This window comes from Hyperoodon ampullatus (genome assembly GCF_949752795.1).
Source record: "Hyperoodon ampullatus genome assembly, chromosome: 4".
NCBI classification, from domain to species: Eukaryota; Metazoa; Chordata; class Mammalia; order Artiodactyla; family Ziphiidae; genus Hyperoodon; species Hyperoodon ampullatus.
Window position 1 is genome coordinate 30055726 of NC_136917.1, and position 27453 is coordinate 30083178.

The 27453-nt window shown below is 56.7% G+C and overlaps 3 protein-coding genes across 6 annotated transcripts; 1 reads left to right on the plus strand and 2 right to left on the minus strand.

The window, feature by feature from the left end:
• Nucleotides 1-1124: 1124 nt before the first annotated feature.
• SLC25A23 (solute carrier family 25 member 23) lies at nt 1125-12812 on the minus strand (the record flags this gene model as incomplete). Of its 4 annotated transcripts, none has more annotated exons than XM_079701970.1 (10): nt 1125-1309; nt 2314-2464; nt 7024-7191; nt 8347-8454; nt 8658-8810; nt 8896-9054; nt 10407-10518; nt 10797-10884; nt 11450-11576; nt 12657-12812. In XM_079701970.1, the coding sequence occupies 10 exons, from the start codon at nt 12810-12812 to the stop codon at nt 1125-1127; spliced, it is 1407 nt and encodes a 468-aa protein (XP_079558096.1). The 4 variants fall into 4 exon arrangements, with proteins under 4 accessions (XP_079558096.1, XP_079558095.1, XP_079558098.1 ...); XM_079701969.1 differs by having other exon boundaries at nt 8302-8454; XM_079701972.1 differs by lacking the exon at nt 8658-8810.
• A 2881-nt stretch (nt 12813-15693) lies between these two features.
• Nucleotides 15694-17844, plus strand: CRB3 (crumbs cell polarity complex component 3; the record flags this gene model as incomplete). The annotated part of the gene is made up of 4 exons (XM_079703867.1): nt 15694-15775; nt 16531-16604; nt 17239-17382; nt 17727-17844. 4 exons carry the CDS (start codon nt 15694-15696, stop codon nt 17796-17798), a joined length of 372 nt encoding a protein of 123 aa, XP_079559993.1. The 3' UTR covers nt 17799-17844.
• A 447-nt stretch (nt 17845-18291) lies between these two features.
• On the minus strand, nt 18292-25589 carry DENND1C (DENN domain containing 1C; the record flags this gene model as incomplete). Its single annotated transcript, XM_079704016.1, has 20 exons — nt 25540-25589; nt 25052-25171; nt 24902-24971; nt 24640-24720; nt 24483-24548; nt 24341-24394; nt 24118-24228; nt 23263-23363; nt 23113-23158; nt 22887-22988; nt 22673-22798; nt 21689-21793; nt 20857-20947; nt 20715-20755; nt 20435-20506; nt 19776-19820; nt 19599-19706; nt 19353-19420; nt 19007-19214; nt 18292-18906 (listed from the first exon to the last, which is right to left on the minus strand). The coding sequence occupies exons 1-20, from the start codon at nt 25581-25583 to the stop codon at nt 18292-18294; spliced, it is 2274 nt and encodes a 757-aa protein (XP_079560142.1). The 5' UTR covers nt 25584-25589.
• Nucleotides 25590-27453: the final 1864 nt, after the last annotated feature.

Below are 27453 nucleotides of genomic sequence, written 5' to 3' on the forward strand. Positions count from 1 at the left end.
AGGGGGTCCAGTGTCTGTACAGGGCCTGGGAGAGGCATCTCCTCCCCTTGTGGCCGGCATGAGACGTGTCAGGACAGTGGACAAGTCCCGTGGGTTTTCAAGCTGGGAGGCCAGGACCTGGGTTTCCTGGAGGCTCCGTAGACTATGGGGTTTGTGACATGGGGGGGAGGTCTCCGGGCTCTGGTGTGTATCTGGGACGGGGGCGCATGGGATCCAGGATACTGATTGGCCTACTGGGAGCTAGACTGGGGGGTCTGAGCGTTCAGGATCTAGTGCTTGGGAGGACTCGGGTCAGAAACCAGGGGTTAAGGGGTTGGCATCCAGTGCCTGGAGGTGGTAGGGTCTGCCTCTTATGGATGAGGTTTTAGTACCCAGTGCCTGCGGTGAAGGGATTTGGAGTCCAACAGCTGCAGTCGCCAGCACCCGCTCCTCTGCCATTGGGCTCTCGCGACTGTGGTTTGAGGAGGGAGGATCTGGTGGGTCAGGGCTTGGAAATCTGGGATCTGGTGGTTGAGGGTATAATGATTGAAATGTGGGGATCCGGGAGCTGAAGCAGAGTGTCGAGGTAAAGGGATTCAGGAATCCAGTGGCTGGAGGGAGGGGGTCTGAGATCCAGTGGTTGGGGCCCCGGGACCTAGGCATTGCACTGTCAGGATCCGGTGTGCTGAGGTTTCTCGATATCCAGAATCCAGTGGCCGAGCTTGGAGATCCAGGACTTGAAGCATGGGGATCTAGGATCTGCCAGTGGATCTAGGATCCAGTATTGCCTGAGGACACTGGATCTGGTGCCTGAGGAAGCTGGGGGTCTGGGGGTTTAGATACAGGGTATGTGCTGCTGTGGTCGGGGTATCAGGATCCATTAGCTGGGTTGCAGGGGATCCAGTGGTTACGACGTGGAGGTCCAGGACTCAGTACGTGTTGGGGGAGAGGGAAACGTGGGATCCAGTGGCTGGGATGTGGGGATGCAGGACCCAGTGGATGAAGTATGGGGATCCTGTGGTCTGAATGCGTTGGGCGGGGGGACCTGGGATCCACTGGCTGGGCCCTCGGTCTCCAGTGGCCGAGGTGTGGGGGATGTCACGATGGAGGTGAGGGATCTGGGGGAGGGGTGGGCTCTGGGTCCCTCACCTGGACGTGACCCCCAGGGCCTGCTTCATGTTCTCGTAGACCACGTAGGAGATGCTCACGGCTGGGATAACCTTCATGAAGTTGGGGGCAATGCCCCGGTAGAGGCCCCGTACGCCCTCCTGGGACAGGATGTGACGGAGCAGACCCAGCATGGACAGCTGGGGGGCTCCCTCGACGGAGGCTGGTAGGGGGTGGGGAGGCCAAGTAAGGCCAAAGGCCCCCCTCTCGCTTCCCCCTCCCCCCGACTCCCCCTCAGGGCTGGGCCAGGTGGCCACTGCAGCAGGAGGGAGGAAGGTTAGACTAACAGTGGGACCTACCACTCAGAGTCGGGACTTCTACTGGCCTTGGAATTGGCTGCTCATCTCTTCACCCCAATCTGGAGGCCCCAAGTTTGGGGATGACTAGAAACAGAGCAGCTATGTGTGGAGGCGGAGGTGGAAGAGGGCACAGAAATTTCCTCTTCCTAGAACTCAATTCCTTCTCCTTTTTCCCAGCTAACTCTTACTCAACCTTCCAACCTCCATTCCAAAACAGCTCTTCAGGGGAGCCCTCCTTGGCACCCCAGTCTAAGTCCAGCTTTTCCTTCTCCCCTTTATTCAACCCTAAATCCATACTTCATTGTGGAATGATTTATTCACCATCTTCCCTCCTCTCCAGCTTGGGAGCTCTTTGAGGGTGGAGGACCACATCTGTCTTATGCACGGATGACCCCCGGCAAAAATCACAAAACACAAATGCTAAAATCCCCGAGGAAATTCTCAAAAAAGATTCAGGGATAGTCGCGGGAAAAGAAAAGAAAAAAGAACCTCAAAAGAGCAATACAGAGAAATACAGTAAAACAGTTGTAGCCTGGCCCTCCTCCTCCTTTTGACCTCACTATATCCCAGCCTTGCAAATTAGAACCCAAGTCACCAGCCCAGAAAGCTGCCTCCCAGCTGAGATGGCTAGGACGCTCTTCCGGCACTGGCTGTATCTGTTCTCCTACTTAGGGTAAAGGGCTCCCATCCCAATGTCACAAAAGGGTAAACTGAGGCCCAGAGAAAAGTAGGGACTTTAGTCAAGGCCATCAAAATCCAGGAGGATCCCAGCCCAGGACCCTGCCTTCTCACAGGGTGGAGCTGGGGATGGGAAGGTGGACCCAAGTCGTGAGACCTTCCCTACCTCCTCCTCCCACCCAGGCCTCACCTTGGGCCTGCATGCGGGTCCGGACCAGGGCCAGGGGGTAACTGGCTATCTGGCCACACGTGCTGGAAATGGTGCCGCAGGCCAGGAGCACGAGGATGCCCGGGTCAGCCGAGTCATGGCTATACTGCTGGAGCCACCGGTTCTTCAGGGTCTGGCAGGGGTGGAAAAGGGAGGAGGGTGGGTTGGAGGTGGGTGACACCAGGACCCTGGCTTCAGAGGTCCTGCTGGCTGGCTTCTGTATCCCATGATGGCTGGTGTTAGCCAAGCATTTTACCTGCATGCTCTCACTCAAACCTCACCTAAACCCTACTGTTCCTGCCTTAATCCCTGGAATCTGTGAATATGGTACCTTCCGTGGCAAAAGAGACTCTGCAGATGGGATTAAGTTAAGGATCTGGAGATGGGAGATTATCCCAGGATATCCAGGGGGGTCCAATGTCATCACAAGTCTCCTTGTAAGAGTCAGAGAAGGAGACGTGATGACAGAAACAGAGATCAGAGAGAGACAGAGAGAGAGATCTTGGGGTGGGGGGAGATGTTATGCTGTTGGCCTTGAAGATGGAGAAGGGGCCATTAGCCAAGGAACGTGGGCACCGCTAGAAACTGGAAAATGTAAGGAAACAGATTCTCCCATAGAGCCTCCAAAAGGAAAGCAGCCTGCTGACACCTTGACTTTAGCCCAGTAAGATGCATTTTGGATTTCTGACCTTCATAACTGTGAGATGATAAGTTTGTGATGTTTTAAACCACAGTTTGTGGTCATTTGTTACAGCAGCCATTGGAAACTCATAGAGTCTCCAAGGTGGCCACCCCGCCCCTTATCCCTTACCGCTTCAGCTCAAACCTGCCGACTCCAATGGCCAAGCATCCATGGCCCAGCCTGAGGATTTTATCTGGTCCCAGGCAAGGCTGCTCTGAGCACATAGGAACAGGTGGGCAGTGCTGGGAAATTAGCACCCCCAGAAGCAACCTTCAAATGATGACTGACTTGGTGTATCAATACCCCAACTCCCTTGCCTCTCTGATGGGGGCATGTTCTACACTTTCTCCCAGAGGTCCCCACCAGGATTGAGCTCCTCCTGTCTGCTGTGGTATCTTGTTTGATAATGCACTGTTATGGGTTTAAATGCATCCCCCACCAAAAAAAAAAAAATGTGTTGGGGTCTTAACCTTAGAATATGACCTTATTTGGAAATAGGGTCTTTGCAGACATAATGAATTAAGATGAGGTCATACTGGAGTAGGGTGGGCCTTTAACCCAATATGATTGGTGTCCGTAGAAGAAGAAGAGAAGAAAAAGGACCCATAGGGGAGAAGACAGTCATGGCAACAGAGGCAGAGACTGGAGTGATGCGTCCACAAGCCAAGGAACGCCAAGGACTGCTGGCAAAGGCCAGAAGCTGGGAAGAGGCAAGGAAGGATACCCCCTACAGATTTCAGAGGAAGCATGGCCCTGTTGACACCTTGATTTTGGACTTCTAGCCTCCAGAACTGTGACAATAAATTTCTGTTGTTTTAAGTCACCCAGCTTGTGGCACTTTGTGAGGGCTGCCCTAGGAAACTAATACTAAAGCATGATATTTTTGGTTGCCTTCCCTTCCCTGTCTTACTACTTCCCCCCAAAACCACTTGCCCCCCCATCCCTGCTTCTGGAAGACCTACAACTAAGACAAGTACCATTACGATTCCCATTTTATTGATGAGAAACTGAGGCTCAACAGAAGTTACTTGCCCAAAGCCACAAGATAAAGGTGAAAATCAACATTCAGAGCCACCCCCAAGTCCAGAGCTGTGCCCTTGGCCAGTCCCTTCTGAAGCCTTCTGTGAGGCCTCTGTAAATCCAGGATCTTCTTTTTGGCCTTGGGACTGGAATTGCTCATAGGTTTCATTTCCTAAGTCAATTCCAGTGCATTGGTAATGGCTGCCTGGAACTGTGTTGAGAGGGACTCAGTGCTGTGATGGATTGGTGATGTCTGGCCTGGGCATGGAAGGGGCAAATGAGAATCGTTTACCATTACTGCCTTTGTAATTTTAATAGCTGCCTTTTGGGGCTGGAGCTGCATTTGACAAATAGGTGTTTTTAAGACCAGTTCTGTTAAAAAGAGGCTTTGATGACTGGAAAAGTATGGCTAACACTGGGCTTAAAAAAAAAAAAAGGGTAAGTCACTTTTCTGCAGGACTTCTCAGAGCCTTTAAGGGACTAATTTAGATCTTGAAATGCCAAGAGGGCACAGGGCTTTTCAAACTTCTTAGGCCTCTGAAACCCCTTTTGGGGTGAAGAATGAATGAACTAAGGTTGCAGAATAAGGCCTTATTTCTGCTCATGACTCTGAATGGCTTCCTATCACATTTAGGAGAAACCTAAACTCATGATCAACTGAGTCCTTGCTGACTCTTCAGCTCCCTCCAGCCACTCAAGACTACCACTCCTCAACAACAAAACAATCTCATCAAAAAATGGGCAGAAGGGGCTTCCCTGGTGGCGCAGTGGTTGAGAGTCCGCCTGCCAATGCAGGGGACACGGGTTCGTGCCCCGGTCCGGGAAGATCCCACATGCTGCGGAGCGGCTGGGCCCGTGAGCCATGGCTGTTGAGCCTGCGCATCCGGAGCCTGTGCTCCACAACGGGAGAGGCCACAACGGTGAGAGGCCCACGTACCGCAAAAAAAAAAAAAAAAGGGCAGAAGACCTAAACAGACATTTCTCCAAAGAAGACATTTAAGATGGTCCACAGGCATGTAAAAAGATGCTCAGTGTCGCTAATTATTAGAGAAATGTAAATCAAAACTGCAATGAGGTATCACCTCACACTGGTCAGAATGGCCGTCATTAAAAAGTCTACAAATAATAAATGCTGGAGGGGGTGTGGAGAAAAGGGAACCCCCCTACAATGTTGAAGGGAATGTAAATTGGTGCAGCCACTATGGAAAACAGTATGGAGGTTCTTTAAAAAACTAAAAATAGAGTTGCCATATGATCCAGCAATCCCATTCCTGGGAATATATCTGGATAAAACTATAATTCAAAAAGATACATGCACCCTTATGTTCATAGCAGCACTATTTACAATAGCCAAGACATGGAAACAACCTAAATGTCCATTGCCAGATGAATGGATAAAGAAGATGTGGTACATGTATACAATGGAATATCAGCCATAAAAAAGCATGAAACATTGCCACTTACAGCAACATGGATGCAACTAGAATTATCATACTAAGTGAAGTAAGTCAGAGAAAGACAAATACCGTAAGATAGCACTTATATGTGGACTCTAAAAGATGGTACAAATGAACTTATCTACAAAACAGAAACAGACTCACAGACATAGAGAACAGACTTATGGTTACCAAAGGGGAAAGGTCGGGTTGGGGAGGGATAAACTGGGAGTTTGGTATCAGCTGATATATACCACTATATATAAAATAGATAAACAACAAGGTCCTACTGTATAGCACAGGAACTATACTCAATGTCTTGTAATTAACCATAATGAAAAAAAAAAAAGAATTCCACTCCTCCAATAGGCCATATTCATTCCTGCTTCTGGACCTTGGCATTGGCTGTGCCCTTGTTCACACTCCCTCCTGATACATATTCAACTGATCACTCCAACACCACCTCTCAGAGACATTCCTAGACACGCCCCCCTCCTGCCCATGGCTACTTTCGATTGCACGTCCTGTTTATTATCTTCTGAGAACATTTCAGGATCTGAAATTACTTATTTGCTGGTTGACTTGACTTCTTTGTTCACTGGAGGGGTGTCCCGGGAGGACAAGAATTATGTTGTGCTCCCTGAATGCAGCAGCCAGCACAGTACCCAGAACACATGGATGCTTAGGACATAGTTGCTAAGTGAACGGGTGAATGAGTGAATGAATGAATAAATGAACGAACGAATGAATGAAGCCTTGTCTCACTTGGCTCTGTAGACGCTGGGTGCTGGTAGGGCAGGTATGGATGGCAGGTACCGGGGATCTTAGATCAGGACCAGCTACGTCATTTGCGGGGCCCAGTGCGAAATAAAGATATGTGAGGTCCCTTGTTCAAAGATTATTAAGAATTTCAAGAGGGTGACAGCAAAGCATTCAACCAAGTGTGGAGCCCTTCTGAGTTGGTGACTCTACAGGTTGCCTGCCCATAAAGCTGGGCTGGATACAAAGATTGGGGGTGGGGGGATGCTTGGGAACTTCTGAGGCTGTGCTAATTGGGAAAACCTGGTGGCCCCACCAGGAGAAGGGAAAAGCAATGATGAGGTCCCTGGAAGAGAAACAGCAAAAACTCCCAGCTCCTGCTTCTCCTGATAAAGGCCGTGAGATGCTGGTCATGGGGTTTGGATTTTATGGTGGTGGCAATGACTGAAATGGCCTTGAAGAAGACAATGGCCTGGAGATGGAGGCGCGTCTAACCCAAGTTTTTTTGGGGATGGGCATCTTTGAAGCTCATCTTCGCCTGCTCCCACGTTTCTGTGAGCTAGAGTGGTCCCTGACTTTCACATGTCCTGAGACCCGGGAAGGCCAAAGGACAGATGGAAGGTTCTTGCGGTGGCAAGTGGAAGAGTGGCGGGGCAGGTGGGGAGGTCCAATGCCTGAAGGAGTTCCCCGGGATCCCAAGGCCCACGGTGCTTTGCTTTTCCACCCCTAGCTATGGAGGTCAACTGAGCCAGCCCCACAGGAAGGGCAGATCCCAGAGAAGGGAGGACCACAGACCTCGTAGATGGCCAGGTCGATGCCTGCATAGGGAATGATGCCCAGCACGTTAGGCAGGTAGCCGCGGTAGAAGGCTCGGGGCCCTTCTCGCTCCAGGATCCGCCACGCACAGTCCAGCAGCCCCTTATACTGGCCCGTCCGGCGAAGGGTCAGCCGTGTCTTCAGTACCTGGGGAGAAGTCGGTTATCCCTGGAAAAGCTGCCTTAGGAATCACTACATCCTGGAATGAAGACACTTCGAAATTGCACCTCCTAGATGGAGATACCCTGAGAATAACTGAATTAAAAGAACCACTTGTGGGACTTCCCTGGTGGTCCAGTAGTTGGGACCCTGCACTTCCCTTGCAGGGGGCACGGGTTCAATCACTGGTCGGGGAATTAAGATCCTGCATGCTGCTTGGTGTGGCCAAAAACATTTTAAAAAATAAAAATAAAAATAAATAAAAGAACCACTTGCTCTAGAATCTTCTTCTACCCCCAAACTCTATACCTACAAACTGGTTACGCCTATCAGACTTGCACATGGCACCCACTGCTGTCTCCCAATATCTTGTTACCTTCTCCCTTATCAATAGAAACTGCTCTTTTCAGTAAGAACACAGCCTCTAGAAATAAAGACTACATTTCTCAGCTTCCCTAGGCATGTAGCCATGTGACTGAGTCCTAGCTGATGAAACAGAAGATGCAGAGGTATGCAAGGCTGTCAGAAAGCATCCTTAAAGGCAGGGAGGTGTGCCTTCCTCTGTTCCTCCTTCTTGGCTGGAGCATGGATGCTGTGACTGGAGCACAAGCAGTCATTTTAGTCCATGAGGTGGGTGTCACATGCTGAGGTGGTAGAAAAAGATAGAGGGAATGAACCTGGGCCTCTAACACTCTGAAGCCACCAGACCATCCCTGAACTGCTCACCTCCGGATTTCATTTATGTGATTTGAGTTTTCTGTCACTCAGAATCCTAAGCGATGCCTGGCACAATCTGAAACTTGAAATGATTTCTCCAAAAGTGGTTTCACCTAGAAATGATTCCCTTGGGGACAAGCATCCTGGAAACCAGTATCCTTAGACGAGTCATATCCATAAAGGGCTGGACCCCACAACTGTTATCTAAACAGCTAAACCAACACTACTGTCCCCAGAGGTCACACCTCAAACTGTGATACCCAGACCAGCTACACATGAAAGAGCATCGCTCTAATGAGCTACAGTCTGAATCAAGAAGAAGCAAAGTTATAATCCCAATGCTTCTCCCACCTTGGAGTGAAATGGTTATTGCAGGCCCGCCCCCAGCCCTGCAATGGAGCGTCTGCTAGGGTCCCTCCTTCTCACCTCCATGGGGTAAATGATGGTTTGGGCTGTGGCACCAGCCAGGGAGCCAGCCACAAAGCGCTCCTGCACATGCAGTGTCTCCTGCTGCCCCCAGATGGCCCGCTTGATCTGAGAGGGAGACACAGAGGTGGTGGGACCTCAGGGGTTGGGCCTTCAGTGCACTTGGACCTTCCCTCTGCTGTCCTCCTCCTGGGCGCATCCCGAAGGGGAGCAGATGCCCACTCCTGGGGACCTGCAGACATACCCCACCCCCAGGCCAATCCTGCAAAACCTCATGTCTGTAGCCCACGCCTCCCCATGCCTGCCCCCACCTGCTCATAGGCCATGAACTTGATTGCCGACTCAGGTGCAATCTTGAGCACGTTAATCCCGTTGCCACGCCACAGGGAGCGCACGCCCCCCTCTTGGATCATGCTCCGTAGGCCTCCCAGGATGTTCAGCCGGTTGGTCTTGGAGGCGTGGACCTGGGTGGGAAGATCAGGGGGCTTTGGGGACCCCTCCAGGGGTCCAGGTCTAGGGAAGGGGGTGGGTCTCTCCAGGGCCCCTCACCTGCATGAAGACCTTGAGGCGGTCCAGGGGGGCTGTGCCCGTCCGGGACACGGCACCCGCCATCGCACCCGCCACCAGCTGTTTCCACCACATGCCAGTCAGCTTCTCCTGCTCCGAGAACTCATCCGGGACAGTCAGGCACTCGCCAATGTCCAGGACCTGGGGATGCAGAGGCTGGGGGTGTCATGCCCCAGTGGGGCTGGGGGGATGCAACTCTGCCCTAAACTGGGGCGTCTCCCCCATGAATCCCAGGGTACCCACCAATGAATCCCAGTCCACCAGTGAATCTCACTTGGAGAGCCCAAGAGATCTCTCTTGGATCCCTACCAGATCCAGCCCCACAGTCTCCACAAAAGATAACAACATCCTTCCTGGGAGTCTCCACCAAATCCCATCAGAGCATCCTATTCAAGTCTCTACCCACCAGGGGACCTCCCTGGTGGTCCAGTGGTTAAGACTCCATGCTTCCACTGCAGGGGGCGTGGGTTCGATCCCTGGTTGGGGAACTAAGATCCCACATGCCGCGTGGTGTGGCCAAAAATAAATAAATAAAAGAAAATATATAAGAGTATATATATGATGGGAATTCCCTGGCGGTCCAGTGGTGAGGGCTCTGCGCTTCCACTGCAGGGGGCACAGGTTCGATCCCTGATCGGGGAACTAAGATCCTGCATGCCGTGCAGCACGGCCAAAAAAACAAAACAAAACAACAAAAAACCCCAAACAACAACAACAAAACAAACAAGCCCCTGCCCCATAAAGACCCCTCCAGAGCCAATCAGATCCCTTTGAAGGATCCAACCCAAGGGTCTCCCACGTAAGATTTCCAGAAGATACCTCCAGGGCCACACAAGATCCTACCAGGGACTTCCTATATATGGAGCCCAGCAGATCCCTCCTGGGGGTCTCCCCCACAGAGATCATCCCCCCTCTAGCATCCTTCACCTGCAGACTTCTTAACCAAGCCCCTCATGGGTCCCCCAGGGTGGGAATCTCTGGATCTCCCAAGAGGATCTCAGCAGATCCCACGGATGGACCCCTCCAGCTGCCATCAGATCCTACCAGATGCATCACTCAAGGATTCCCACCCTGGAAATGGCAATCCAGAGCACTTCCTCCCTCCCAAGTTCCAGTAGATCCCGTGAGACCCTCTGAAGACAGCGGCTTCCTAACTTGTCTTTTCAGCAGCAGAATCCTTTATTGAGGGGAATAGAAACCAGCAGAAAGAGAGCCATGTGGTTGAGGGTGGGAGACCAGATGCCCCATCTGGTGAGCCCTTTCTTCCCTGAACCTCCAGAGGCCCCACAGTACGTCTGAAGGGTCCCCATCAGCTGGCAGAGACCTCCCCAAATGGGTCCCGGGAGCCCCAGATGGAGGAGGAGGAGAGCAGAGCCTCATCCCTCGGCTGCTCCCAGTGGCTCCTCCTTCTAGAGTCCTGAGCCAGCCCCTCCCCCCATGCCCTGGGGAAGAGGGCCCGACCACGAGGCTGGGACAGCCACCTGCCACCTCACCGTGGAATGCTTCCAGAAATACAGCACGTCTTCCACATTCTCCAGCGAGTGCAACAGGAAGTGGTCACGCCATTCCTGCCAGTCAATGGTCATGGTGCCATCACGGTCCATGCTGTGGGGGGAGGGGTACAGGTGGGACAGAATCAGTGCCTGGGTCCAGGGGTGAGTTGAGTGAGGTTCTTGTGGATTTGGGGGGGGTAGACTGAGCTCCTTGGCACTGGGAGCTCCCCATTTTACAGAGTGGGAAACTGAGGTTCAGAGAGGGGAAGCAACTGGGCCAAGATCTCAGCTCCACTGCCTTGGGATTGGGTCTGAGGCTCAGAGGCTCAAGGTGGCTGAGGGGTCTTGGGGACGTGAGTTACCTGGGATTCTGGACACCCCGCTACTCACCTGTGCAGGATTTTCTCTGCCTGCTCCAGTGAGATGGAAATGCCCAGAGCTCGGAAACTCTGCTGGATCTCAGAGACGTCGATATGACCTGGGGAGGGGGCCCGAGGTGGGGAAGTGTGTGTGTAGGGACCCTGAGATGGAGGACCAGGACAACTTGGAATGGGGATATTGAAGAAGACCAGCGGATCCAGGAACCCAAGGTGAGGTTTGTGGCAGGGTTGGGGGGGGGTCCTTGACCCACTGGGATCAGAGGGGTAGAACTGGGCCATATTGGGGGGGTCTTCTGTTTGATGAATGAATGAAGGATTGAATCCAGGGATAATTATGGGGGTCTCTATGCCACAGGGGGTTGAGAGGCAATATTGGACACCCAGAAAAAGCGATGGGGGTGTCTCTATCTCATAGGGAATCCAGGAGCAATGTGGGGGGACCTTTGTCCCACAGAAAAATAAGACTAATAAATAATAGTGTCCCACACCAGAAGGAAAAGGAGGCCGGCTGGGCCCCGAACCACCTAGCTGGGGGTGAGGAGAGCTCCCAAAATAGCCTGTGAGTCATCAGGGAGAAGCGGCCCTCCCTCCTCTTCCTAGCGCTGCCAGTTCTAACCCTGTTGGCATCTCCAGGGCCCCCACAGCCCCATCCCTGGGCCTTACCATCCTGATTCCGGTCCAGACTGTGGAACAGAAGTAGCAGGCGCTGTTCCCGCTCCTGCAGATAGAGGAAAAACTCCTCCAGGTCAAGGCCGCCATCTGAGTCAGCATCACCCTCAGGGGAGATGCCCTGGCAGGGGGGAAGGGACAGAAGGAGTTCTGGGAAGCTGCTCCCTCAATCTGGAGGAGGCAAGACAAGCTTATGCCCCAGGAACCCAGGTCCCCCCTCCCCCAGCCCTGCACCTAGAGGACCAGGGCGGGGAAGTCACCCCCTCCCTTGATCATCTCTTTCCTCAATAAGATGCCCAAGGCCAAGGTAGGTCTGTGAGGTGGACAGCGGTTGTCCAGTTTTCCTGGTGAGCAAAACGAGGCTCTCCAAGGTCAAGTCACATGTTCAAGGTTACAGAGCTGGGAAGTGAGTAGGTGGACTTGGGCTCTTGTCTCTGAAAGCCTGTCCTTCCAGCTGTCTCTTATATGAACTTGTCCACATGGCAGTTTCAAGAGCTCTCCTTGGAGACAGCACCGGGCAATGTGGGGCAATGACATCCACACTGAACATCTGCAGGGCCTCTGTTTTCCCATCTGTAAAGTGGGAGGTTGACTGGAGGTCTCAGGGTGCTATGGAGACAGTCCAGTGGCATCTGGGCCTCCAGGTGTGGGGGGACACATGCACGGGCTTGGGGTCAAGTTCCTGCTTTGATAGGTGCATCCCCAGCTGAGGGTGGCCTCGGATAGGATTGGGTCCTTGGTTGGGACAGCCTGGGGCATAGAGCCAAGCCCAGGAAAGGACAGGGAAGGGAATGTAAACACAGAGGCTGGGGAGGGTGTGTCTCCTGGAGGTGGGTGCAGGCCTTGTGTCTCGGGTTGTGCAAAGAGTTCAGAGGAGGGTGTGTCCCAGGCAGTGGGCAGGAAAGCTCACGCGGCCCCATTCCCAGGCAGACATCCCTCACCCCGAGGGAGGAGGGGGACGGGTTTGGCAGCCGAAACTGCAGGCCTGGGGCCTCGGTGGTCCTGTCTTGAGCGAGCCCGTTAGGCCCGGACACGGGTGGGCAGGGGGAAGGGGACAAGAACGCCCAAGCTAGGAACAGGTCCTGGAGTCCAGCCACAGGCAGTCCCGGGCTGCTCCCGGCGCTCCATTCAGCGGCTCGGGTTACCCTGCGCGGGCTGGGCTCCAGCGCCACGAACCAGGAGGGGGTCCCGGCGAGGGTACCTGTTGTGCTCCGCGGTCCGGGCTGCCCCCGCCCAGCCGGGCCAGTCCCTGGCGCAACTCGTGGACGTCCAAGCGACCATCCTTGTTACTGTCCAGCTCCTCGAAGAGGCGACCCCAGCGCTGACGCCGCTCCGCATCGCCCGGGCCCCCCCGCATGGCGCCCGCCCCGGGGGGAGGGGAGGCCCGGTAGCGGCGGCCTCAGCCGGGGCTTGACGGCTCCCCCTCCCCCCAGGGGCCCCGCAGGGCCAGCTCCGCGGCCACTGCCACCGCAGCCTCCGCGCTGTCTGCCCGGCTCTGGTACTTGCAGGAGGCGGTGACTGCTAGCCGTCGCCGCCCGCGCCAGAACTTGCGTCTCCTCCGCATTGGGGGGGAGGGGGATGGGGCGGAGCTGCGGGGGCGTGTCAGGGATGCTCTGGTATTAGCACAATCTAGGGAGCAACCACGTTCATTCTGGGAAGGGGGGTTCGAGAGATCAATGATCTCAGGTCTGGTTTCAGGGTTCCGTTTCTGCGTGCCTCAGTTTACCCTCTGCCCAAGGAGACGAGGTAGGGAGATGTCAGGGATTGGGTTACATAATCTCTTTGCACTTGACCTCCCTCCTCTACTAATCCTCCTCAGGAACTAAAGTTCTCGGTTTCCCTAGACGTACTCAGAACCAACTCTGTGCCATCTAGCCCTGCAACAGCCCGCCCACTCGTTTCACATTGCCTAAGCGGCCACAGAAGCAGAAAATCAAGTCGCCTTGCTCTCCCTCCGTGTTTTCTTCCCGCCCGCGCGCCTCCTTTCTCGGTCCCACTCAGACTGGGAAACAGAAGATCAACGCGTGGCGCGGCTGCAAAGTCAGTTTCCTATTGGCCAGAGCCGCAGGAGCTGTGCCCTGCTGTCCCGCCTTGCTCACCCACCTAGGCGGGGCCTCCCCACTGACCCCACACTGCCTTGGGCCCCGCGGCCCCCGGCTCGCCTCGCAGTCTTAAAGGGGCCTCTGCCGGATCCAGACGCCGAGCAGACTGCTTTCTCCGGACCGGCCTAGGGGGGGGGATCTCAGAGTCCCAGGAGCGGCTGCGGATAAGGACCGCGTAGCTGGAAGCGGGGCCCCAGCCTGTCGCGCTCACTGCACCTGCCAAATGCCCCTCCCACTAGTTTCGGGCGCAGTTTCTCGATTCGCCATTAGGGGGAGGGGCGCCCAGATCTTTTGACAGCGAATAATAATAATAGCTAACGTTGATTCATTGCTTTGCACAAGCCTTGACCTTTCACTCACCCCTCGCGTCGTCCTCGCTAAAACCCTATAAGGTAAGTGGGACTGGCTTTCCCACTTCACAGATGACGAAACAGGAGGTTAAGCCGCTCACCGCAGTCCACATGCCCAGGAAGGGGCAAAGCAGAGATTTAACTAGACCTGGGATTCTTACCCAACATCGCTCTATGCCCTAGAAGGGATTAATTTTCCCTTAACCATCACTCTTCTCTCTAGAGTCCCCAGGAGGGGGTCGTCTTATTATCATCGTCCTTTATCCAAAGGACGATCGTGAAGGCACACATGGTTCCCACTCAGCTTCTGCCCAGACAGGTGTGCTCAAACGAGCCTCTTGTAGAGGGTCCCCTCACAGACGTTTTCATTCACACGTCGCCCTTGCAGGTGCCGTACAGATATTTTCCCACGGAGATGCCCCAAACAAATGTTTTCTCACAGATGCATCCTTGACAGGTGGACCTCAATACACATGAGGCCCCCCCCCCCACGATGTGCTTCAATGTGAGTGTGCCCCGTGCAGGCGCGCTCAGGTCTTCCTCTCGTGTGAGCTCTATTCTATGCAGCTGTTTCCTTCACCTCACAGGTATGTTTCTCAACAGGTGTTCCTCCACCCAGGAATGCGTTATAGAGCCTCCCCCGCCATACGTGAGTTCCATTTAATCATTCACCCATACGGGGCTCTTTCCATATAACTGGGTCCCCTACAGGTGTACTTAAATGCAGGTATGTCTCGTACAGGTGTTTCCAATACCTTTACACACAGGAATTCCTTCTGCAAGTCTTGTTCATTTCATAGGTGAGCCATGCAGATGCATTCCCCAAACAGATGTACCCCACGCCAAAGTGCCTCAGCCAGGTGTTTGTAACCATGCAGGTGTGTTCTATACAGCTGTTTTCCACACAGGTAGGCTTCCATTCAGCTATACTCCAAAGAGATGTGATTCAAAGCAGATGTCTCCCATGGGTGTTCTTACACATCCTTGCAGATTTCTTTACATGTTTGTTCCCATGCAGGTGTGTCCCACACCAGTGTTTTTTCCTTAGAGGCTCCCCATCCCGGTCTACCCCAGACAGGAATGCCTCACACATCGGTGACTCGGTGCGCCGTGTGTCTTCACACCTGGACGATTCTACAGATGTACCTGCAGTGTAGGTGAGAGGCCCCTTTTACACTTGCGCGCTTCCGCTCCTTTTCACTACTCCCGATTATGGGATTGGGTTACCGTTACAGGTGCGTCCGCGGCGCGGAACCGCCCCCGCTTGGCCCCGCCCTTTCATCTAGGCTCAGGTGCACAAGCCGGAAGTGCGCTCACCTCCAAGGTGAGTGACTAAACTTTCCGGGTCACGTGAGCCGGCGGAGCTGGAAGAGTCCGACCGAGCCACTTACCGACGGATCGAGGGTTCGAGCGAGGGACCGGGATCGGGACCCTGAGCGGGGTCGAAGACGCCCGGGCCAGGTAGGGAGGCAGGTCACGCGGCTGGGCCTGCCACCCCTCCCCCCTTCCCTTCCCCTTTCCCCAGCCCAGGAACGCGCCGCCCCGAGTTAATCTTTAACTCTGACCTCTGGCGGCGGGGGGCGGGGCGGGACTCCTGGGTGGCCGGCGCGGGTCACCCCTCCCAGGGGCCTGCGCTCGGGTCTGGCCCCCTCCCCCACGCTCCGGCCTTTCTCCTTTCCAGCCCCCAGGTGCGGGGTCGAAGGTACCGCCCCCCCGCCCGAGATGCGGTAGGAGCGGCGCGCGCGACAAGCCCCGTCCCCGGTGCCACCAGCCCGTCACCCGGCCCATGGCGAGCCTCGGCCTGGGGCTGCTCTTGGCGCTCGGCCTGCCGCTGCTGCCGACCCGCTGGGGCCGGGTCTGGGGGCAAAGTAGGTACCGGTCGGGGGCACTGGGGGTCGGGGCTTAGAAGCGCTGGGTGCCTGGGACGCTGAGAGGGCAAGAACCCAGGAGCGGGCATGCGATGCCTTGGGAGCAGGAGTCTAGAGTCTGGGGTAGGGCTGGGGGCGTAGAATTTCTGTGTCCTTCCTTGGACGGTTGGAGTTGGTCTAGGAGAATTCCTGAGTTGGGCGGAATTGTGAGCTGCCGGGAGAAGAGGCCTGCGGGCCGGAGTCTCAGCAGGGTTGAGCAGTTTGGGGGAAATGGAAGCCAGGAGGAGGCCTGCCTGGGGCTCCAAGCCCAGGTGGAGCAGGCTGACCAGAGGTGGGGACTCAGCCTTTCAGCCCTCTTTTCCAGTTTCGGGAGCCTGGGGGGAGGTGTGAGTCAGACGCTCCAGGGAAATGCAGGATCCGCCCAGATCCTTAAGGGCAGAGGGAGGGCCGGAGAGGTGAGGCTGGGGTTGGGGGGAGGGTTGGGGTTCCCCACACCATGCATTATAATAGCCCCCAACTCTGCGCAAACTGCAGACCACTGTTGGCTGATTACTCAGCTCTGGGCTCCCCTGGGTAAGGGGTTCCCCGTGGAGCAAAATCAGCGGGGCCAGCCCCTGGGTGGAGGCCACTCACAGAATGCAAGACTCAAAAGGGCAGAGTTCTAATGAGGGGACATGACCCAGGAAGATGCAGATGCTTCCAGATGGGAAGGAATAGATGGGGATTCATTTATCTTCTCTACCACCGCCCTGCAGCACTGGACCCCACTGTAAGTGGGAACAGCACGATTACACCCTCTGGCCCCAGCCCTGGCTCCAATGGGGCCCTGGTGAGTTGGGGTATATGTGGGAGAAGAGCGGCAGGGCTTTTATTCGGGAGTCCCCCGTGTAGCAGATGGGAGGGCCTAGATTCCCAGAGGCGGCAGGCTGGACAGTGGGGGAGGCATTGGAGAACCCTAAGTGGGAGAGACCAGAATATCAACATGGCAAATGGGGAGACTGAGAACCCCAGGAAGGGGATGGGCAAGAACACCATGCCTGGCGGGACTTCCCTGGCGGTCCAGTGGTTAAGACTCCGCGCTTCCAATGTAGGGGGCACACGTTGGATCCCTGGTTGGGGAACTAAGACAAAAAAAAAAAAGAATACCATGCTTGGCAAGTGTAGGGGGTCCAGGAGCCCCCTATGCCGCTCAGGCAGGGGGAGGAGGGATCTAGGAGCCTAGATGCGGCAGGCGCTTGGGAGAAGGACCCCAGACATGGCAGGTGGGGGAGCCTGGGAACCCCAGATGTGATAAGATGGGCATCAGGAACCCTGAGTGGAGGAAGCCAGTCACCAAAAGTGGCGGGTGCGGGGTGGGGGGAGGGGATTAGCATTCCCAGATAATTCTCAGGCGGGGGTGGACGGGATGCCCAAGTTCAGGTGGGTCACACCTGTCCCCCCACCCCACCCCACCCCGCCAACAGTCGCAGGAGGCCACCATTGCCATCATCGTGGTCTTCTCCCTCCTGGCCGCCCTGCTCCTGGCCGTGGGCCTGGTACTTCTGGTGCGGAAGCTTCGGGAGAAGCGGCAGACGGAGGGCACCTACCGGCCCAGCAGCGAGGGGCAGGTGGGTGCCCGAGCTCCACTGCCTCCCAACCTCAAGCTGCCGCCTGAGGAGCGGCTCATCTGAATGCTGGGGCTGGCCACAGCTGCCTCCACGGCCCAGGACTGCCCGGCGCTCAGCTGCACACAGCAGCTGCCACCGACACACCAGCCTCTGATGGCTCCGGAGGACTTGGGGGGGCCACGGGGCACCTGCCGGGCGGGCTCTGCGAAGCATGCCGCCTCTGCTTGACTCTGCCTGCAGTTGGGGTGCCGGGGCTGTGGACCTGCCTCCCCGCTTGCTGCACCATCAGCCATCTGTCTGCCTGCCACACAGGCCCGACACCGCCCCCTCTCCTTTCCTTTCAGTTCTCCCATGCAGCCGAGGCCCAGGCTCCCCAGGACTCCAAGGAGACGGTGCGGGGCTGCCTGCCCATCTAGGTCCCCTTCCTCTACCCATCACCCTTCCTGGCTGTGTGACCTTGGGGGTAGGCAGAGCCCTCTCTGGGCAATCAAACACACCCAGCGCTTAAGAATAGAAGGAAAGAAGGTGCTTCGAAGACTCTGCCCTTGAAGGCAAGGGAGACTGAGGCTGCTTACTTTATATGTATCTATACAATGGGTAGAGCCATGTAATAAACCTTTCTGTGAGCTGGTGGGGGCAGGAGTTAGCCTAGATGGAGGAGACACATAGGCTGTTGAGAGATGAACTGTAAGGTCTCGAGGGTCCTAAGGGCTGGGGGGGGCTTCCTGGAAGGGAAAGGCTTTTAGCTGCACCTAAGAGCCAGCCGGAGGCTGCCTCGGGAGGGAAGGTGGGGAGTGGGGTGGGTGTCTGAGCAGAAACAGGGCTCCCAGGTAAACCCACCAGGAAAAACAAGCTTTGGGCCCTTGCAGCTTTATTGAGGGGCCAGAGTCTCCTCCAGACCCCTGATGCTTAACCTTCAAAACACTTTTTAAGCTCAGCAACCCTGGGCCGGCTCCTGGCCTGGAGCCCCCCCAAGTACCTAGCAGGAGGATCAGGGGACCTGGGCGCTCCCAGCTCCTCGTGGGGCTGGAGGTGCGTGTGCTCTGGGAGCAGGACCTCCGAAGGCTGGGCTTTGGGGTTCTCTGGGGAACCGGGATCCGAGAAAGAATCAAGGACTTGGGATGTCCAGGTAATATCCGAGTTGGGCTTTGTGGGGGTCAGAAGTCGGGGGCTTTCTCGAGGGCTGGGTTCTGTGGAGAGCTGGGAGCAGGGACTCTCCTGGGCTGTGGGATCCTCGGTTGCCTCGTGGGGAGGGGAGAGGCGTAGAGGCTGGGGCTCTGTGAGAGAGGAGCTGGGGTCCCCTTTGCTGCTTGGGTCTGCGGAAGCTGTCGAAGACTGGGACAGAGAAATGATTTCTGGGCTGGCCTCTGACGGCAGCTGGGAAGTGGGGTGCTTCGAGGAGCTCGTGGCCTCTGAAGGCTGGGGACTGTGCAGAGGCGGCAGGCCGACAGAAAGGGACAGGGGCTGGGGCCCTGGTGGTTTCTCATCATCTGCTTGCCATCTTGATCTTCCTGGTATGTCAGGCTGGGTGGGGATGGGGAGATGGGCACGTTGCTGGCCTTTAAATGAAGGAGGGGCTGGCAGGTTGGATGAGCAAATGGGGAAGGGCTGGGCGGGCTCTCACCAGGCTGAGGCAGCTGTCCAGGTCCCCTCTGTGGCAGCAGTCCAAACTCTGGCTTGGCCGCAGGCTGCTGTTCCGGGTGGCTCTCATGCTCAGACTATCCAGAATCTCGCTCAGCAAATCCAGTTCTTCTCCGGACCCAAGGAAGCTGCCATCCAGAGCTTCCTCTGCCAACGGTTCCTGGGCATCCTCAGGGCTCAGAGAGGGTGTCCTGGGTGAGGATGGGCAGCCTCAGATATCTGCCCCAGACCAGCTGCTCTGAAGGGTCTGGAGTTTTGGGGCCCACTTCCCCAGGAGTCCCAGCCCCCAACTTCCAACATTGCTCCCTCCCTCTGCCTTGGAGTCTTACCCCTCCCCCAGGGACTCAGAAGGTCTCTCTTCCCGCTGGAGTCTCCTGCTGGGGCGAAGGGGCCGGTTCTGCAAAGGACAGATTTGGGGGCTGGGGCCTCAGGAGCTACAGAATCAGGGGGTTCTGTGAAGGGGGAGTGGGCACCCCATTTTGGGGGTAGTTGAGATGTCTGGCTGGAGACGGGATGGGAGAAGGACTTGGTGATAAGTCCAGGTACGTGCGTGGGCACGGGGGCGGGGCTCTTACCTGTCCAAAGTGCTGGGTGATAGGCAAGCGCTGCTGCAGGCAATCTGAGCGGCTGGTGAGGGAAGGGGCCCTCAGGGACCCCCCCCTCTGCAGGCCAGAGTCCCCATCCTAGGAAGAGGGTGGGTGAGCCAGGAGCCCCTGCCCCCGCTGCCCCGAGGCGTTGGCTACTGGCTTTACCTTGTACATCAGAAGGCTCTGCACACCCTTCAAGCCACTCTTCGCCTACGGAGGAGCCGAAAGAGACAGAATCCAGAGCGATTTGACCCTGGACATTTGAGAACTCGGCCCTCCATCCCCGAGGACACTTTTGTCTTGCCATCTGCTCATGTGTGTCTCAATATATATTCAGGTTCCCCCGGTACCCCCTAAGAAGTCAATACCAACTTGCCCCTTTGACTAACACAGAAGGAATATTACTGGAGGAGATAACCCCCAGATGAAACAGGGAATGGCAAAACCAGAACATCGTAAAAATGAGTCAGTGTTCAAAAGCTGAGCAAAGAATAAAATCCAGCAGACAATTGCGAGCTGTGGAAGTTGGTCCCAGGAAAATTTGGGGCTTGGGAGAAAAACAAACCACAAGGGCAGAAGCTGGGATTGTGGTGTCTCAGAAGGACAAAAGATGTTTGCCAAAGAACCTTGGTTGTCATTTTTAAATAGGAAAGACCTGATGCGACAAAAATGAATGAACAGTCAATGGAAAATAAAAGTAGGAAACATGGTAAATGGTTTAACTGCTGGTTTAGTTCTGATAAATTGTGTGTACTCTAAACGTGGGGTTAAACCGTCCTCTGCCTTTGTCACCCTGGTAAGTGGCCTGTCTAGCCCAGCCTCACCGAGCGGTACATGTTTCTGACGGCTGGTTGGGTCTTGGCCTTGACGGAATGCAGGAGGGCACCACCACCTTTCTGGGGAGAGAAAGCCAAGGAAGAGAGGCTTGGGCACGTGGGGTTATCCCAGACCCCACCTGCCCACCCGGGCTGTGTATTACTGGAGGATCCCTTCTCCCTCTCTGAGTCTTGATTTCTTCACCTCTATCTATAAATGAGCATAGTGGGGACGGTTGTAGGTTTGATTTAATCCCACAATAAACACTAAAGTGTTTGGTGTTACTACCTTTAGGCTGTCTGCCCAGAGCTGGTAGGAGCGAAGGGTCCCTGGAGAGAGGAGAGAGGAGAGAGCATTGCCAGGGTGGGCAGGCTCAGACTAGGCCACAGGTGGGGAGGGGCGGCGCTCCGGGGCCAGGTGCAGAGCTCACCTGAGGAAGCCCCGCTACAGGTGATCTCCTGCTCAAAGAGGTCTGAGAAGCCTTCTCCCGTGTTCAGCTTCTCCAGTCGGCCTTCGATGAACTGGGGGCAGGGCAAAGGGTCAGAGAATCAGGCTGCCCCAAACATCTGAATGCGAGGACTGGAGATCCGCTCTCCCTCAAGATGTAGAAGCCATCCCCAGCCCCTCCAGAAACCCAACCTTAGGTCCCAGGAGTCTGGAGCCCACCTCAGGAAGCCAGAGGTCCACCGTCTCCCCGCCCGTCCCCACCCCAAGTCAGGATCTGTCTTCAGGGACCAGACCCCACTCCTCACAGGGTCAGAGGAGTAGGACTCTGCCACTCCAGACAGGCCCCCCTCCTCTCAGTGACCTTGGAGGAGGTCGACCCCACCTCCAGGGACCCTGGAAGCCAGCCCGCACTGAAGGACCCTGAAGTTCATCCCACGTTCTTCCAAGAACCCAGGAGTCCGGTTCCACCTCCCCCGCTACGTCCCTAGAATCCAAGAGTCCAGCCTCCTCTCCCTCCACCCTCGACCCAGGAGGTTCCCACCTTAGGGACTCAATAATTTCGTTCCATCCCAACCTCCTCAGAGGCCTAGAGGTAGATCTTATCCCTGGGAACTCAGGTCAGGGGCTCCCACTTTTAGGGACCCAAGAGTTCAGTCCTGTCTCTCCCACCCCGGAGACCCTGAAGTGGGGGATCCGGCCAGGCCAACTCTCACCCCGCCCATTGGGCCCAGGCGTCCACCCCTCCAGCCCCGCCTTCGGCCTCCGGGATCCGGGCGTCTGCACCCCTAGCCTCGTCCCTCCGGACTCTGGCGCACCTGTTTGAACAGCTGCAGGTGCACAGCCCGCCGGTGGAAGGCCTGCAGCGGCGCCCCGGGTTTCTGGGCCAGGAAGGCTTCTTCACTGAAGGTTACAGGCTGGCCCTGGAAGAAGGACTTGGATTCTAAGCTCCCCGCGGCTCTCCAGGATCCCTTATTCTGCTTCCCATATTCTACCTTACATCTGTGTAGCAAACATTGATGGAGCGCCTCTGTGCCCCTGATGTGCAGGGCCTCGTGGGCTGCAGGGAGGACTTGGGCTTTTACCCCGAGGGAGGTGGGAGCCCCGGGAAGGCGGTTGGCAGAGGGAGACGGGGCCTGACTCAGATGCTCCCAGGTGACCTCTGGCGGCTGCAGGGAGGTCAGACTGTGGAGCGTGGAGGGTGGGAGTCCGTGAGAGGGGACTCATGGTGACGGGTGAGCGCGCTGATCCAGGCAAACAACGATGGGGACCAGGCCGTGGTGGAGACAGACGAGGGGGAGAAATGGACAGCTTCTGGCTGTGTTCAGGGCAGAGTCGAAAGCAACGTCAGATTCTCAAATAATAGAACTCCCTGACCATGTTTTTATAGAATAGTTGTGAAAAACTGGGGAGGAGGGGATGTCAGGGTTGAAAGTCAGCAGATCAGAGTCCTGGCTTTGACACTCACCCGCTGTGGGGCTTCCAAGCCTTGGTTTCCTCATATGTAGAATGGGACCATAAGAATATCCGTCTCATGATACTGCTGTGAGCATTAAGTGAAATAATAATCGCAGTGGTAAAGCCTATCATATATCAATTGTGATGTGCCAGGCACTAACCGAGCATTTTGCTTATGTCCATTTACAGACTCACGTGACCCTTTTGGGTGGGTACTGTTGGGATCCCATTTTACAGATGAGCAAACGGAGGCACAGAGTAAGCACTCCATAAACGCTAGGTATTATTATTCTGAATCCTTTAGGGACCCACGGGGTCTCTCCCTCTGCGTCCCCGAAGCTCACCGGGCCGCAGACTAGCGCATCGCGGTACCCCCCGAAGAGCAGGGCCTGGGCTTTGAGGAAGAGATGGGACACCCCTTCCCCGGGGGTCAGCGCGACCTTCCTTAGCCGCAGCCTCAGCAGAGACACCTGGAGGACAAGGGGGCAGCGCTGAGCAGGCGGGTGCGTAGCCTCGCCTCCCGGATGCGGTAGGAGGGTGGAAGGGGGTGTCACTGACCACATCTGGGGGCAGTGCCTGCACGTCGTCGAAGGGCGTCTCCAAGGTATTGGAGTCCACGTTCATCATCACGACGTCCTCCAGGGCTTTCTCCCTTACTCTCTGTGTTAGGGAGTTGGAGTGGCAATGGCTGCTCAGAGCCCAAGGATCCCCGACAGGGGAGGATACCTGTGGGTGCAGGGGGGCACTCCACCCAACCCTGCTATCCAGGTCCGTTCCCACTTACCTCGGCGAGACTGGCGTGCACTCCGATGAGGTAGGGCATGGGCGCGCTGCGGAAGACCGAGGGGGCCGGTCATGCAGGCGCCGCCCCCGGGTCCCCAGGACCCTAGGCCTCTTCTCCAAGCCCTGCCCCTCTCCAGCCCCTGCCCCTCACCAGCAGTAGTCCAGCAGATGCGGCGGTAGCGTGGGGATCAGCACGTGCTCCCAGCGCATGGGGTACAGGAGAGCGCAGGACGCGTGGACGCATGACGTCAGCTGGGGACGGGTCGGGGACCGTGGAGTCAGGGCTTGGACCCCCAGCTTCAAGGACCCTCTCTGGACGGTGGCTCTCCCGGCTTCATATCCCGTGTCCCCAGTCTCCTGTCTCCCTCCACCTCCCTTCCCCACCCGCTAATGGGTAAGAGGTGAAAACTCAAACCCCTTTCTTGTGAAGGCCAAGAATTCCGCAAATTACAGTGCTTGGAACTGGTGGTGCCAGGACTCAGCACGTGCTAGTCTCTCTCTCTAGGGGTGGAAGCTAATATTCAACCCTCCGGAATCTCTCTCCTTAGGGATAGGACAGAGACTCAGCCCGCTGACCCCACCCCTAGAGAGGCGGAGCTAGAATTCGGTCCCCCCCACCCCCGAAGTCCCGCCCCTAGGGGTAGAGGCTGAATGCTAGCTCCACCCCTACCCCGTCCTTCTCCCCTAGGGGCGGAGCTAGAATTTAGCCCTCTCTGATCTCACCCTCCAGAGGGGCGGAGCCAGTCTTGTTCTGGACCATAGTGGGTGGAGCCTGGACTCAGCGCTCCTGAAGCCGGGGGAGGGGGTACAGTGCAGCCCGCTCTGATTTCCCCCATAAAGGTGGAGCCAGGATTCAACTCAACCCTGACCTTCAAAGGGGCTGAGCCAGGACATTGCCCTCGGGTCTCGCCCAGTGGGGTTAGAGCGAGGAATCCTCCCCGATTGTCCCGCCCCCAGGGGCCAAGCCAGGCCTCGGCCCCTCCCCGGCCCGGCGGTCCCGCCTCACGGTGCTCAGCTTTCTGGAGGTGAGCAGGACCCTTCGCTCTGCCAGGAGCGCAGCGAATAGCCCCACGATGTTGTCGTCGGTCACCGCCACCACCAGCTCCGTTAGGTTCCTCTGAAGACCAGAGAAGAACGCTGGACGCGAGGGGCCACAGGATCTGAGAGCCCTCTCCGGGTTTCCGGACCTCTTCCCCCCTCCCAGAGTGCCCTCTCAGGTCTCCACTCACGTTCTCAGGAATGGATGGCAGGCGGCCGGAGTCGGGGGCCACGAAGCAGGAAAGCTGGCGGGGGATTAGTAGGGGGACTGATGAGTCAAGCGGTTAGCCTCACGTGGGTGCCCAACCTTCCAGGGTCTCCAGCTCTGCTCACCGGCATGCTCTTCCCGGGGCCAGGGGGCGGGATGCCTTGCGCACTGGAGATCATCACTCCCCTGCCCTGGGGGAGATGTGGTGTGTGGTCCTCAGGGCCGGGGTGCAGCCTCTCCAGCCACCTGAGGTCCGACGCCCAGGGGGGAGGGGGTACTCACCAGCTCCAGCCCCACTGAGTCCTGCGTCCCGGGAAGGGGCTGCTGCAGCAGATGTAGAAGAAGTTCGTCGACCTCTGAGACCTGGGTAAGGGTGGGATGCCTGAGCCAGAATGCGGGTTGGGGACTCTGAGGGTCTTGACTCAGGCTGGGTGGTCTGGAGCCAAAGGGGCCCGGTCAGGCCTGGGAATTCAGAGCCAGGCTGGGGCCGTGGTGGGGGTGGGACTAGGACTCCTGCAGGAATGACAGGGAGAGCTGGTCTCACTTGATCCTGTGCCAGGAGGTCCCCCACTGTGTTCAGCAGTTTGTAGAACACTTCAAACCAAGGCAGGTGGCTGCGGAGAGTGGACACAGTTTTCATGCAGTGCCTGTAGGCAGAGGCCCTTCCCCCGGCCCAGACCCCCATATCCCACACCTGAGGATGCAGAGACAGCTGTGGGCACCAGCCCGGAGGCGGCAGAAACCAAATCTGCGGGTGCCGATCAGGTCCGTGAGGGCAAAGGTGAAATGCTGTACGGCGGTGCAGGGGGGCTCCCTGGGGGCAGGAAAAGCTCTCAGAGAGACCTGGGCATCCCACCCCCGTGAACCCCCCCTCCCCTTCATGCCCCTGACAATGCTCCTATTACTGCGTCCACCAGTCTGGGGCCCTGGGTGTATAGGTCCCTAGTTGTCAGCGTCTCCAGTTCTCTGCGGCCCTGGGTCCCTGAGACCCTGGGTAAATGAGTCCCTTTGTGTATAGGTCACTATTTGTCAGGGTCCCCGGGTTTCTGAGTCCCTGGGTCTCTGAATCTCAGGGGCCCTGGGTATATGGTCTCTGTTGTCTGAGTCTCTGGGTGTTTGAATCCTGGGGGTCCATGAGAGGTCTGGGTCCCTGGGTCCTTGGGTGTCTGCTTCCTTCCATACCTTTCCACATCAAAAGGGAAGCAGAATTTAGGCACCATCAGCATAGCCTCCTGGGGGTGGAGAGAAGCACACACTGCTTGGCCACTCAGGTTGGGCTCCACCCCTAAGATCCCAGTGGTCTGAGACATAGGGTCCCCTCCCCCAGGGGGACAGGCCCTGGCCCCTGGGGAGCAAGGAGCCAGCCTGCATACCTGGTCCCTGAAGTCTGGGGGGAACTGCCGCAGGATGGGGGGATCTGCACAGAGAGCAGGCTCTTAAGTTCAGGATCCCGGGCCCACCCTCCATCTCGACCCCCATCCCCAATGATGCCCCTGACTCACCCTCTTGCAGGGAGGGAGGGTAGGCCGCTTCGAAGAACCAGTCAAACAGTGCAGGGAGACCCCTTCTGCAGGACAGGAAAGGGTTCAGTGTGTCCAGGGATTTGCTTCTGTGTGTGTGTCTGCACCTGTGTGTGATTGTGTGTGTGTGTCTGCACCTGTGTGTGATTGTGTGTGTGTATGTGTGTGTGTGTCTGCAATTCTATTCTGTGTCTGCCTGAAAGGATGAGACTGTCCAGAGCATGTGTCAGGTAGGACCTTGCATATGTGTGGCTGAGCCAGTGTGAGGGTGAATAACATCCCCGTTTTCTTGGGTGGGCCTGAGGGTCCCTGAGTATATGTGTGAGGCCCTGCCCAAGTGTCTCTGTGTACGTGACTTCATGGGGTCCCGGGGCTTCAAGGGGCCCTCAGATTTTTTATCAGAGGAAAGAGGGCAGCGTGCCCTGGTCCTTCTGGGAACCCTGCAATCTCTGCCTTCCTCCCCTGGCCCCCAACCCTCTATCCACCTTGCAGAGCATGTCGGGACTTGGGCTCAGGGAGAGAGACAGAGGAAGAGAGCGGGGAGTGAGTGCACACGCATTGTCCCTGAGATTGGGACCCCCTCACACTGAGCTTCATCCTCGCGCTGACACAAGTCCCACACAGTCAATCACTCCTGCACATGGACACACAGAGCCCGCCCCTCCCCCCCGCTGACCCCGGAAGCCAGGCTCCCCATCACTGAGATACATCAAAAGGCACAGGCTCAAGAGTTACAAACTTAGTCATACAGAGCCGGCGGAGAGCAGGGGAGAGAGAGAGAGAGAAAGAGAGAGAGAGAGAGAGAGAGATTGGAAGGTCCCAGAGTGGCCTGAGTGTGCCTGAGAGCGGAGTCCATACTGTAGGCCAGCTGAGTGTCCTGCCCTAATTCCAGCCACCTGCTCCTGTGGCTCGCGGTCCCTCCCGGGCCTGCCCCAGCCTCGTTCTCCTTGGCCCCAGCCCAGGCCCGGTCTGGGAATCTTGGTCCAGAAGATGGGAGAGGGGGCAGCTCTTACTCAGCTGTGGATCCCATGGTCCCTGCAGGGCTGGCCCGGCGGGGCCCTTTCCTCAGGGGTGCTGGGGGGGCCTGTGCTTTCTCAGGGCTGGGCCCTGAGCCGGCTCAGCTTCCTGTGTGGCTGAGAGAGGAAGTTTAACGGGTGACGTCCCCAGAGGAAGGCCCCTGCCCCCACCCACTGTGAGAGACCCAGGCGTCCTGCCTTCTAGACTTCTACAGGATGGGTGGGTAAGAGGTGTGCAAGCTCAGAGGCCAGACCCCCAGCCCCATCCTGCCAGGAGGGTTGCATCTGGTTTCTGCCATCACACCCAAGCCTTCCCTTCTCCGTGGCAGCCAAGGACTCACAGTTTGCCTAAAATGCTTCCTCTTCCCTCAACTCTTTTTTCCTTTGATCTCTCTGCGCTGGCCATTCCCCGCAGGACCACCAGAGGGAGCCAGGCTGGAGAGTGGACACGGAGGCACGAGGAAGGTAGACAGACAGCAGACAGAACACAGACACAGACAAACAGACAGCACACACATGGCCAGGGAGTGACCAACACAAACAGGCCAGAACAGTCACAG